We start from the raw sequence: 13,414 nt of genomic DNA, 5'->3' as shown, positions 1-13,414 counted from the left end.
TTCAGGAAAATACAATGGGGCAGCTGATGGTGATGGGGAGAACTATGTGAGGTCCCAAAGTTCCTACTTTGAAGGAGACAGAGGCGTATTATCTTATGTACAGTGTTTCTTGTATCTTGTATCTTCTTCAATAAATGTCTTTATTTTTCATATTACATGGCTGAACACCTTCTGGATGGACCTCATGTACATCACTCCTTTCTTATCCATTCATTCCCTGAACACTTAGGTTGTTTCAAACATCATGGCTAGCATAAATAATGCTGCAGTGAATGTTAGTACATATATCTTCATGAATTAATGTTTTCATATTTTTAGATCAATACCCCAAAGAAGAATTGCTGTATCATGTAGTAGGTCTCTTTTTAATTTCTAAAGGAAACTCCATACTGTTTTTTATAGTGGCTGTACCAATTTACATGTTCACCAAAAGTGTACAAGGGTTCCCTTTTCTCCACATCCTCTCTAGCACTTACTTCTTGTATTTTTGATAATAGCTATTCTAACAGGTATGATGCGATATCTCATTTTGGTTTAAGTTTGTACTTACCTAATAACTAGTGATGTTGAACACCTTTTCATCTATTGTCTTATTTGGAAAATATATATTCATATCTTCTGTATGTCTTATTTGGAAAATATATATTTGTATTCTATGTCTTATTTGGAAAATATATATTCATATCCTCTACTAATTGTTAAATCAGATTTTTTTGTTGTCATGTTGTATGAGTTCATATATATTCTTGATATTAGCCCTTTATTGGAGGTATCATATGCAAATATTTTCTCCCATTTTGTTAGATACCTCTTTATTTTGTTGATGATTTCTTTTACTGCACAGATTTTCAGTTTGATGTGGTGCCATTCATTTAATTTTGCTTTTGTTTCACTTGCCTTTGGGGTCAAATTTAACAAAACACCTCTGTGACCAATGTCCAGAAACTTTGTTCTTATGTTTTCTTCTATGTACTTTAGGGTTTCAGGTCTTAATTCATGTCTTTAATCCATTTGGAGTTAATTTTGTGCGTGGTGTAAGATAGTAGTGTAATTTTATTCTTTTGTATATGGCTGTCCAGTTTTCACAACACCATTTATGGAAGAATATTTTTATCCTCTATTGTATATTCTTGGTTCTTTCATCATAAATTAGTTGTCCATATATCTGTGGGTTTATTTCTCAGTTTTCAATTCTGTTCCTTTGGTCTGTATGTCTGTTTTTCTTTCAATACCATACTGTTTTGATTACTGTAGCTTTGAGTATAGTTTGAAATCAGGGGGTATGATAGCTCAAGCATTGTTCTAATTTTCTTGGGATACTTTGGCTGTTCAGGATCTTTTGTGGTCTCATACTAATTTTAGGATTTTTTGTCCTATTTCTGTAAAAAATGTCATTGTGATTTTGATAGGAATTGAATTAAATTTTTAGATTGCTTTAGATAACATGGTCATTGCTACAATGTTAGTTCTTCCAATCAATGAACACAGAATATCTTTCCATCTCTTTGTGTCTTTCAATTTCTTTCAACAATGTCTTGTAGTTTACAGCATACAAGTCTTTCACCTCCTTTGTTCAGTTTATTACTAGATATTTTATTCTTTCTGTTTCAATTGTAAATGGGATTGCTTTCTTTATTCCTCCTTCTGATATTTTGTTATAGTATATAGAAGCACAACAGATACTTGTATATTGATTTTGTATCCTGCATCTTTACTGCATTTGTTTATTACTTCTAATAGTTTTTGGTACTCTTTAGAGTTTTCTATATGTAAAATTATGTCTTCCCCAAATAGTGACAGTTTCACTTCTACCTTTGCAATTTAAATGCCTTTTTTCCTTATTCTTGCCTAATTGCTCTACCTATTACTTCTAGTACTATGTTAAATAACTGTAGTGAGAGGGGGCATTATTACTTTTGTTCTTGATCTTAGAGGAAAAGCTTTCAGTTTTCACCATTGAGTATGATATTAGCTGAGAGTTTGCCATATATGGCCTTTATTATGTTGTGGTACTTTCCTTGTATAATCTTTTATTGAGAGTTTTAATGTCATAAGTGGATGTTGCATCTTGTGAAAAGCTTTTTATGCATCTGTTCAGATAATAATGTGATTTTATCTTTCATTTTGTTGATGTGTATCACATCAATTCATTTGAGGATGTTGAACAATCCTTGCATCACTGAAACCAATCTCACTTGATCATAGTGTATGCTGTTCATAATATATTGTGTCATTAAGTTTATTAGTATTTTGTTGATGGATTTTTCATTCATGTTAATCAGAGATATTGGCTTATAATTTTCTTTTTTTATAATATACTTGCCTGGTTTTGGATCAGAGTAACGTTGGCCTCATAAAAATGAGCTAGAAAACATTCTCTTGTCTTCATCTTTTTGGAAATAATTTGAGAAGAATAGGTATTAAATCTTTGAATGTCTGGTAGAATTCACCAATGAAGCCATCTTGTTCTGGAATTTTGTTTTTTGAGGAAGGGGTGATTGATTCCTCCTTTCCTTTCTATTACAGGTTGTTTCTTTGTCTCCTCATTTTAGATGACTCTTCTTGCTTGTTTCTACATATTGGATTGATCTGCTTTGACTCTGTGTCTGCCAGGGAGATATGGCTGGAGACACAGAGAACCTCTTAAAGGGGCCACACACAAAATTTCATTTGCAGCCAGTTACCCTGAACCCCACAGAGGGAGGACAGAGTGGACTAGAGATGATTGAGGAGAGTCTGGGGTTGGTGGCTCTGAGGAGAGAACTGAAGGAACAGCCACCAGGATCAATGTGCTGAATCATTCTCCATACTGCAGAAGCCAACTTTCTCAGACAGAGCACTCCCCTCCAGGTGGTATCAACCTGAGGGGAAGAAATATCCCTGCCCACAGGAATTACTCTGCCCCACTCTGTGGAGCTCAAGCCAGGCTGCTGATTATAGCTTCATACTCTCAACAACTGACTGGTTTAAAAGCTGATTAGTTTAACAACTATGACAGAAAATACAAAGAAACAGCCAAAATGGAAAGATAAAGAAACAGACCTCAAATGAAAGAACAAGGGAATTCTCCAAAAGAAGAACTAGATGAAGTGGAGGCAAGCATTTTATCAGTTAGAAAGTTAAGAGTAATGATTATAAGAGTTTCTATGTCATTTTTCAGCATTAAAATGACATAGAAACCATTAAAAAGGACCAAATCGAAATAAAGAATGCAATATCTGAAGTAAATAATACACTGGAAGGAATAAACAGTAGGTTAGATGAAGCAGAGGGCTGAATCAGTAATTTGGAAGTCAAGGTAGAAAAAAACACAGGAAGAGCAGCAAAAACTAAAGGATAATTTTAAAAAGTAAAGAGATTTTTTTACAGGTTCCAGCCAAGATGGAGGCATAGGTTGAGGCCCTTTGCTTCCTCGCACAACCAGAAAGAGGATAACAACCAATCTGAAATCAATAAACAACCAAAAGCACCAGAAAATCAAACTGCATGGAACTCTGACAACCAAGGAATTCAAGAAAAAGTCAACCAGGACAACCAGACCAGTAAGGTGGCAGACCATGCAGGTCGACTCAGAAAAACTGCTGTGATGGGGCAGACCTTGGGGGCAGGGCTGGCTGCTGAGCTCAGTGGGCTATGTGGGAGGGGCTGACTTAAGGGGACTCAGAGGTGTTTGTGGGTTCCAGCGGTTCCAGCAGTAGCAGAAGCTCCCGGTCTCACATGAGAGTCTGTAGAAAAGGGCGCTAGAGATGAGCCGATGAGCTGCACTGTTCCCTCTCTGGCCCCTCCCCCATAGGCAGTGCCACAGTGCAGCAAAGAGGGTGGCCCTTCCTCAGGTGAATTCCTAAGGCCCTGCCCCCTTACAACTTATCAGCTGTGCCAAGACAAAGAAATATGGCCCAAATGAAAGAACAGAGTAAAGCCTCAGAAAGAGAGCTAAGCAAGGAGATCACCAACCTATCTGATGGAGAATGTAAAGCCCTGGTAATCAAAATGCTCACAGATCTGATTGAGCTTGGCTGAAAAATGAAAAAACAAATGGAAGATACCCAAAGTGAAATAAAGCAGAATGTTCAGGGAACCAACAGTGTCAGGAAGGAAACCAGGACTCAAAACAACAATTTGGAACAAAAGGGAAAAATAAACATCCATCAAGAACAAAATGAAGAAACAAGAATTCAAAAAAGTGAAGAGACTTTTACAAACCTCTAGGACAACCTGAAATGTTCCAATATCCAAATTATAGGGGTGCCAGAAGGAGAAGAACAACAGCAAGAAATTGAAAACTTATTTGAACAAATAATGAAGGAAAACTTCCCCAATCTGGCAAAGGAAATAGATTTCCAGAAAGTCCAGAAAGCCCAGAGAGTCCCAAATAAGTTGGACCCAAAGAAGAACACACCAAGACACATCATCATTATGTCACCCAAGATTAAATGTAAAGAGAGAATCCTAAAAGAAGCAAGAGGAAAGGAAAGAGTTATCTACAAGGGAGTTCCCATAAAACTAGCAGCTGATTTCTCAAAAGAAATCTTACAGGCAAGAAGGGGCTGGAAAGAAATATTTGAAGTTGTGAATGGTAAGGACCTACATCCAAGATCACTGTATCCAGCAAAGCTATCATTTAGAATGGAAGGGCAGATAAAGTACTTCCCAGATAAAGTCAAGTTAAAGGAGTTCATCATCATCAAGCCATTATTATATGAAATGTTAAAGGGACTTATCTAAGAAAAAGAATATAAAAAATATGGACAGTAAAATAACAACAAACTTAAAACTATCAACAAATGAACCTAAAAGAAAAGAAAAACAATGAAAACAAAAACCAAGCAAACAACCAGAACAGGAACAGAATCAGTTAAATGGACATCACACATAGAGAGGTCAGTGGGGAGGGGGAAGGGAGGAATTGGAGGACAGGTACAAGGAAGAAGAAGCATAATTAGTAGGCATAAGGTAGACAAGGAGAGATAAATATGGTATAGGAAATAGAGGACTCAAAGAACTTATATGTACAACCCATGGACGTGAACTAAGGGGGGGTGGGAATGCTGGAGAGTTGGGGGGTCAGGGCAGAGGGGGGATAGAGGGGGAATTGGGAAAACTGTAATAACATAATCAATAAAAATATTTTTTTCAAAAATGAAGAGAGCTTAAGAAACATTTTGGACAACATGAACCATAACAACATCCACATCATGGGAATACCAGGAGATGAGAATGAAATAAAGAACAATCTGTTACCAGACAGGAGAGGGGAGAGGGATATTAGGGGAAGGGCCTTCAAGGAACATACATAAAGGACACATGGACAAAGCCAGAGGGTGTAAGTTCAAATGTGGGTGAGGCTGGGGGCATAGTGGGGTAAAAAATGGAGGCAACCGTGCTTGAACTACAATAAAATAAAATAAGAATGAGCAAGGGATTGAGAACCCATTTGAAGAAAAAATGATGGAAATTTTCCATAATCTGGTTAAGGAAAAAAGACAGACAAGTGCAAAAATCTCAGAGAATCCCAAACAAGTTGGATCCAAAAAGGCTTACACCAAGACACATCATATAAAATGACAAGACTTAAAGCAAGAAGAGAATACTAAACAGTACAATAGAAAAGCAGGGAGTTACCTACAAGGGAACACCAGTTAGACTGTCATCTGAATACTTAACAGAAACATTTCAAGCAAGAAAGGAGAGGTGTGAATTATTCAAGGTGATGAAAAGCAAAGACCTACAACCAAGGATACTCTACCCAGCAAAGCTATCATTAAAAATGGAAGGAGAAATAAGGAGCTTCCCAGACAAGAAAAATGTAAGGGAGTTTGTTAACACCAAACCAGTAGTGCAACAAATGTTAAAGGACTTGCAAGAAGAAGAAAGAAGAAAGAAGTAGAAAGAAGAAGGAAGAAGAAGAGGAAGGAAGAGGAGGAGGAGGAGAGGAGGAGGAGAAGAAGAAGAAAAAGGAGAAGAAGAAGAAGAAGAAGAAGAAGGTGGGAGGAGGAACAGGAGGAGAAGAAGAAGAAACAGAGGAAAATTGTCTAACAATAAAATGTCACTACATAAGTATCTATCAATAATCACCTTAAATATAAATGGCTTAGATACCTCAACCAAAAGACATAGGGTATCTGAATGGTTAAGAAAACAAGACTCATATATGCTGCCTCCAAGAGACCTATCTCAGATTGAAAGATACACACAGACTAAAAATAAAGGTATGGAAAAAGATATTTCATGCAATTGGAAAGGAAAAAAACAGCTGAGATAGCAGTACTTATATCCAACAAAGTAGACTTTAAAACCAAGGCTACAGTAAGAGACAAAGAAGGACACTATACAATGATAAAGGGAACACTCCAACAAGAGGATATAATCCTAGTAAACAGTTATGCACTGCAAGTAGGAACCTAAATATGTAAAGTAAATCTTGATGGACATAAGAGGAGAGATAGACAGAAATAGTCATATTCAGGGATCTTAACACACCATTGACTTCAATGGATAGACTTTCCAGGCAGGAAAACAACAAGGAGACAGTGGCCTTAAATGACACACTAGATCAAAAGGATTTAATTGATATCTTCACAGCATTTCATCCCAAAGCAGCAGAATATACATATTTCTCAAGTGTACATGGAATGTTTTCTAGGATAGTCCATGTGTTAGGACACAAAACAAGTCTCAATAAATCTAAGAAGATTGAAATCATATCAAGCACCTCTCTTATTCAACATAGTACTGGAAGTTCTAGCCACAGCAATCAGACAAGGAAAAGAAATGAAAGACATCCAAATTGGAAAGGAGGAAGTAAAACTGTCTTTATTGCAGATGACAGGATACCATAAATAGACAACTCCAAAGATTCCACCAAGATTTTACTAAAACTAATAAATGAATTCATCAAATTAGCAGGATACAAAATTAATATCCAGAAATAAGTTGCATTTCTATATGCCTGTAGTGAAGTAACAGAAAAGGAAATTAAGAAAATGATCCCTTTCACAATTGCTTCAAAAATAATAAAATACCTAGGGATAAACCTAACCAAAGGTGTAAATGACCTGTACATGGATAATTATAAGACACTGAAGAAATTGAAGAAGATGCAAATAAATGGAAGCAAATATTGTGTTCATGGAAAGAATTAACATCATGAAAAAGTCCATACTGCCCAAAGCAATCTACAGATTCAATGCAATTCTTATCAAAATTCCAATGACATGCCCTGGCTGGCCATGTCATTGAGTGGCTCAGTGGATTGAGTGCCAGCCTGTGAACCAAATGGTCACCAGTTTGATTACCAGTCAGAGCAAATGCCTGGGTTGTGAGCTAGGTGCCTAGTGGGGGGTGCATGAGAGGCATCCACACATTGATATTTCTCTCCCTCTCTTTCTCCTTTCCTTCCCCTCTCTCTAAAAACAAACAAACAAATAAATAAATAAAATCTTTAAAAAAGATTCCAATGACACATTTCACAGAACTAGAACAAATATTTCAAAAACTTATATGGAACCACAAAAGCCCAACCTAGCAACAGCAATCCTGAGAAAGAAGAACAAAGTTGGAAAAATCATGTTACCTAATATCAAACTATATATAAGGTCATAATAATCAAAACAGCATGGTACTGGCATAAAAACAGACATCTAGATCAATGGAACAGAATAGGTAATCCAGAAATAAACCCACACCTTTATAGTCAATTAACATATGAGAGAGCAAGTAAGCACATACAATGGGCTAATGTAGGTTATTCAATAGATGGTGTTGGGGAAATTGGACAGATACATGCAGAAAAATTAAAGTACACTACCTTCTTAAACCACCACAAGAATAAATTTGAAATGGGTTAAAGACTTAAATTTTAGGCCTGGAAGCATAAAAATCCTAGAAGAAAACATAGGCAGGAAAATCTTGGGAATTGTTCATAGCAATCTGATATATCTCCCCAAGGAAGGAAAACAAAAGACAAAATAAACAAAAGGGACTACATCAATCTAAAAAGTTATTGCATAGTAAAGGAAATCATCAGTAAAATAAAAAGACAACTCACAGAATGGGGAACATATTCACGGATGCATCTGATATCCAAAATTTATCCAGGGTTTAATATCCAAAATTCATAAATAGTTTACAAAACTCAACACCAACAAAACCCCCCAAATAACCCAGTTAAAAAATAGGCAAAGCACATGAACAGAGACTTCTCCAAAGAGGACATACAGATGACCAATAGACATGTGAAAAGATGCTCAGCATCACTAATCATCAGAGAAATGTCAATTAAAACCACAGTGAAATACCACCTCACACTTGTCAGAATGGCTATCATCAATAAATCAGCAAAGAACAAGTGCTCTCGAGTATGTGGAGAAAAGGGAAACTCTTTTGCACTGTTAGTGGGAATGCAGACTGGTGCAGCCACTGTGGAAAGTACTTTGGAGATACCTCAAAAAATTAAAAGTGGATCTGCCTTTTGAACCAGTGATCCATTTCTGGGAATATAACTGAAGGAACCCAAAACATTACTTTGTAAGAACATAAGCACACCTGTGTTCATTGCAATATTTAAAATCACCAAGATATGGAAGCAGCCCAAGTGTCTATCGTAGTTGTGGATAAAACAACTATGGGACATTTACACAATGGAATACTACTCAGCCATAAAAAGAAGAAAATTTTATCCTTTGCAACAGTATGGATGGTCTTGGAGAACTTTATGCTAAGTGAATTAAGCCAGTCAGAGAAAGACAAATGCATATGCTTTCATTCATATGTGGAATCTGATGAACACAATAAACTGATGAACTCTTACATCTTGCAACAACATGGATGGACATGGAGGACATTATGCTAAGTGAAATAAATCAGTCAGAGAAAGACAAATACCATATGAGTTCATTCATGTGGAATGTAATGAACAAACTAAGCTAATGGGGAAGATGGGGACAGACTCATAGATGGAGAACAGATGGTTGGGGAGATTAGGAGGGGGTGGGATTGAACAAATAGAAAAGACTCATGAACATGGACAACAGTGTGGTGATTGCTGGGGGAGAGGAGTATAGGAGGCCTAAATGGTAATGGAAAAATACAATAAAGATTAAATTTTAAAAATTGTGGAACAAAAGGAACAAAATTGAGGAAAAACAACAGCCACAGCAATATCAATGACAAATGTGCAAATATCAACAAAGGTCAAAAGAATACGAATATTATAAGACATAAAAAAGTATATGAGATAACCAAAGAAAAGAAAAATGATTTTGAGAGGATAGAGGGAAGAAAAACAACAACAGTAATGAATAGAAACAAGGTGAAGAAAGGGAAAGAATAAAATTTAAATGGGGTCTCAAAATGGAGGTAAAACCGCCGCCCGGTCGCCCCCAGCCTGACTCCGGCCGTCGCCGCCGCTGCTGCCGGGGGGAGGAGGGCCACCATCCAAAGGAACCAGAGCAGTTAAGAAAACTCTTTATTGGTGGTTTGAGCTTTGAAACTACAGATGATAGTTTAAGAGAACATTTTGAGAGATGAGGCACTCTCACAGATTGTGTGGTGATGAGAGACCCCCAAACAAAACGTTCCCGGGGCTTTGGTTTTGTCACTTACTCTTGTGTTGAGGAGGTGGATGCAGCCATGTGTGCTCGACCACACAAGGTTGATGGGCGTGTAGTGGAACCAAAGAGAGCTGTTTCTAGAGAGGATTCTGTAAAGCCTGGTGCCCATCTAACAGTGAAGAAAATTTTTGTTGGTGGTATTAAAGAAGATACAGAAGAGTATAATTTGAGAGACTACTTTGAAAAGTATGGCAAGATTGAAACCATAGAAGTTATGGAAGATAGGCAGAGTGGGAAAAAAAGAGGATTTGCTTTTGTAACTTTTGATGATCATGATACAGTTGATAAAATTGTTGTTCAGAAATACCACACTATTAATGGGCATAATTGTGAAGTGGAAAAGGCCCTTTCTAAACAAGAAATGCAGTCTGCTGGATCGCAAAGAGGCCATGGAGGTGGATCTGGAAACTTTATGGGTCGTGGAGGAAACTTTGGAGGTGGTGGAGGTAACTTTGGCCGTGGTGGAAATTTTGGTGGAAGAGGAGGCTATGGTGGAGGTGGCAGCAGAGGTAGTTATGGAGGAGGTGATGGTGGATATAATGGATTTGGAGGTGATGGTGGCAACTATGGCAGTGGACCTGGTTACAGTAGTAGAGGAGGCTATGGTGGTGGTGGACCGGGATATGGAAACCAAGGTGGTGGTGGATATGGTGGTGGTGGATATGACAGTTACAATGAAGGGGGAAATTTTGGTGGTAACTACGGTGGTGGTGGTGGTAACTATAATGATTTTGGAAATTATAGTGGACAACAGTAGTCAAATTATGGACCCATGAAGGGGGGAGGCAGTTTTGGTGGAAGAAGCTCGGGCAGCCCCTATGGTGGTGGTTATGGATCTGGTGGTGGAAGTGGTGGATATGGTAGCAGAAGGTTCTGAAAACTCAGCAGAAAAGGGCTACAGTTCTTAGCAGGAGAGAGAGCGAGGAGTTGTCAGGAAAGCTGCAGGTTACTTTGAGACAGTCGTCCCAAATGCGTTAGAGGAACTGTAAAAATCTGCCACAGAAGGAGCGATGATCCATAGTCAGAAAAGTTACTGCAGCTTAAACAGGAAACCCTTCTTGTTCAGGACTGTCATAGCCACAGTTTGCAAAAAGTGCAGCTATTGATTAATGCAATGTAGTGTCAATTAGATGTACATTCCTGAGGTCTTTCATCTGTTGTAGCTTTGTCTTTTTCTTTTTCTTTTCATTACATCAGGTATATTGCCCTGTAAATTGTGGTAGTGGTACCAGGAATAAAAAATTAAGGAATTTTTAACTTTTCAATATTTGTGTAGTTCAGTTTTTCTACATTTTAGTACAGAAACTTTAACAAAATGCAGTTTTGAAGGTGTTTCCTTGTGAGTTAATAAGTAAAGAAGACCATTGTTAATCACTATTTTGTATGAATTTTGCTAAAGTTAACTGTAAAGAAACACCTGCTGACTTGCAGTTTAAGGGGAATCTATTCTCCCCATTTCCAAACCATGAAATGAATGGGCTCTGACATGTGGAGAGAATAGATATTTGTATGGTTTCATTGTGTGTTTTAGATAAATAGAATTGGGTATTTAAATTAGCATATTTGTGACTTTAATAGCATTAAGGTTTACCTTCAAATGAAAAAATCTCAAAATTCCAAAAAAAAAAATTTAAATGAAAAGTAAGAAAGGAAAGGAAGAAAACAAAATGGAATAAGACATGGGAAGACTAAAATATGAGATTTGGCATAGGAAATATTGAATACATGGGAACAAAATTGAAGAATAATCAGCTACAACAGCAATATCAATGACAAATTAGCAAAGATTAATAAAGAAAGAAAATATGATTTAAAAAGAGGAAAAGAATATGAGATAGTTAAAAGAATGAAAAGTGATTTTGAAAGGCTAGCGGGAGGAGAAATGATAAGAAACAGAAATAAGGAAAATAGAGGGAAATTTTTTTAAACCAAAATAAGAAAATAAGAAAGGGAAGGAAGAAGGCAAAATGGAGTAAGAAAAGGGAAGGGTAAAATATGAGATTTCAAATAAAAAAAGATAGTGAACTACCAGGAACAAAATTGAAGAAAAGGAAAAAATATTTAAAAGCTGTGTAAAAGAAAAAAAAAACATGCAAGCAATGAAAAAGAATGAGGTGGAATTTGTCTCAGCAGAGTCCAGTACTTGTCTGCAGGTCTCTTCTGGATCTGACTCTGGTATTGTCAGACACCAAACCAGTGTAGCTCTAGGCAGCCTGCTCTTGGCTACAACTGATCTACAGTCTGTGGCTGTCTCCTTTAGTCTTGGCTGTGTGTGGGATGGTCCTCACTGCTCTGCTCTGCTGGCTTTTCATCGGCACAAGGCCTAGGGGTAGGTCATCCAACATATGAAAGTATTGCCTCTATCTACAGTCCTGCCATTAGTCTTAGCCTCACCACTGACTCTTCTGTTTCTGAGAGAGCTCCTGATGTGATCTGGAGGATGGAGGCCCTGAGTCTCCCCTGGGAGGTGCTGTTCAGAATTCAGACTGGAGACTATTGTGCTAAGTGAAATAAGCCAGCTGGTGAAAGACAAATACTATATGATCTCACTTATAAGAGGAATCTAATGGACAAAATTAACTAATGAGCAAAATAGAACCAGAGGCATAGAATCACAGAATAGACTGACTGTGGTATGAGGGGTGGGGCTGTTTGAAAGAAGGCGAAGGAATTAGTCAAGGAACATATATAAAGGACCCATAGACATGGCCAATGGGGTAGGAATTGACTATGGAAATGAGGAGCAGGCTGGGTGGAGGAGGACAAAGGGGGAAATAACTGGAACAACTGTAAAACATAAAAATGAAAACATAAAATCAACATTACTTAATGGGAAAAAGATCTAATTTTAGATTGTTTTTGTTTGAGATTTTTTTCTTTTTTCTGTAGGTAGGTCTGAATTGCTATTAAGTTCCCTCTTATTTCATCACTTTTGCTGCATCTCAAAGATTTTGGTATGTTGTATATTCATTTTCATTTGTCTCTATGCATCTTTTGATTTCTTCTTTTATTTCTTCATTGACCCAATAGTTGTTCACTAGCATGTAATTTAATCTCCACATGTTTGTGATTGTTCCAGCTTTCTTCTTATAGTTGATTTCCAACTTCATACCATTGTGGTTGGAGAGGATGCTTGGTATGATTTCAGTCTTCTTGAGTTTATTGAGACTTGTTTGCATCTCAACATCTAAAGTTCAACATGGAACCTTTACAATGTTGCACTTGAGAAAAATGTGTATTCTGTCATTTTGAGATGAAACATTCTATGAATATCAACTAAGACTATCTAGTATAATGTGTCATTTAAGGCCAGTGTTTTCTTGTTGACTTTGTCTCTGGATTAGCAATCCACTGGTGATTGTTGGATATTAAAGTATCCTACTGTTATTGTATTACTGTCAATTACTCCTTTTAGGTCTCTTAATAATGGTTTTATATATTTCGATACTCCTACGTTGAATGCATATATGTTAATAATGGTTATGCCCTCTTGATAGATTGTCCCCTTTTTCATTTTAAAATGTCCATCGTTGTCTCCTGTTACCTTTTTTTTCTGCCTTGAAATCTATTTTGTCAGATATAAGTATGGCTACAGTAACTTTTTTCTCTGGATGCCATTTACCTGGAGTATCATCTTTCACCCCTTCATTTTGAGCCTGTTTTCCTTTGAAGCTGAGATGGTTCTTCTGAAGACAACATATAGTTATCATGACTTTTGTATAAGATGTCTGCTAAATAAAATAGTCCTTTTTCTTCTATAGCATCTTATCTTTATTTGCTTATACAATTTCAGTATTTTTTCT

The 13,414-nt window shown here is 37.0% G+C and overlaps 1 protein-coding gene across 1 annotated transcript; it reads left to right on the top strand.

Annotated features, from left to right (window-relative positions):
* The first annotated feature begins 9,347 nt into the window (after positions 1-9,347).
* On the top strand, positions 9,348-10,876 carry LOC114504649 (heterogeneous nuclear ribonucleoprotein A3-like). Its single transcript, XM_036016328.1, is given in 1 exon segment — positions 9,348-10,876. A coding segment is annotated over 1 exon segment (1,137 nt). The 5' UTR covers positions 9,348-9,351; the 3' UTR covers positions 10,489-10,876.
* Positions 10,877-13,414: the final 2,538 nt, after the last annotated feature.

The sequence above is a fragment of the Phyllostomus discolor genome, chromosome X, assembly GCF_004126475.2.
Source record: "Phyllostomus discolor isolate MPI-MPIP mPhyDis1 chromosome X, mPhyDis1.pri.v3, whole genome shotgun sequence".
Lineage (NCBI taxonomy): Eukaryota > Metazoa > Chordata > Mammalia > Chiroptera > Phyllostomidae > Phyllostomus > Phyllostomus discolor.
This window is presented reverse-complemented; position numbering and strand designations above follow the sequence as displayed.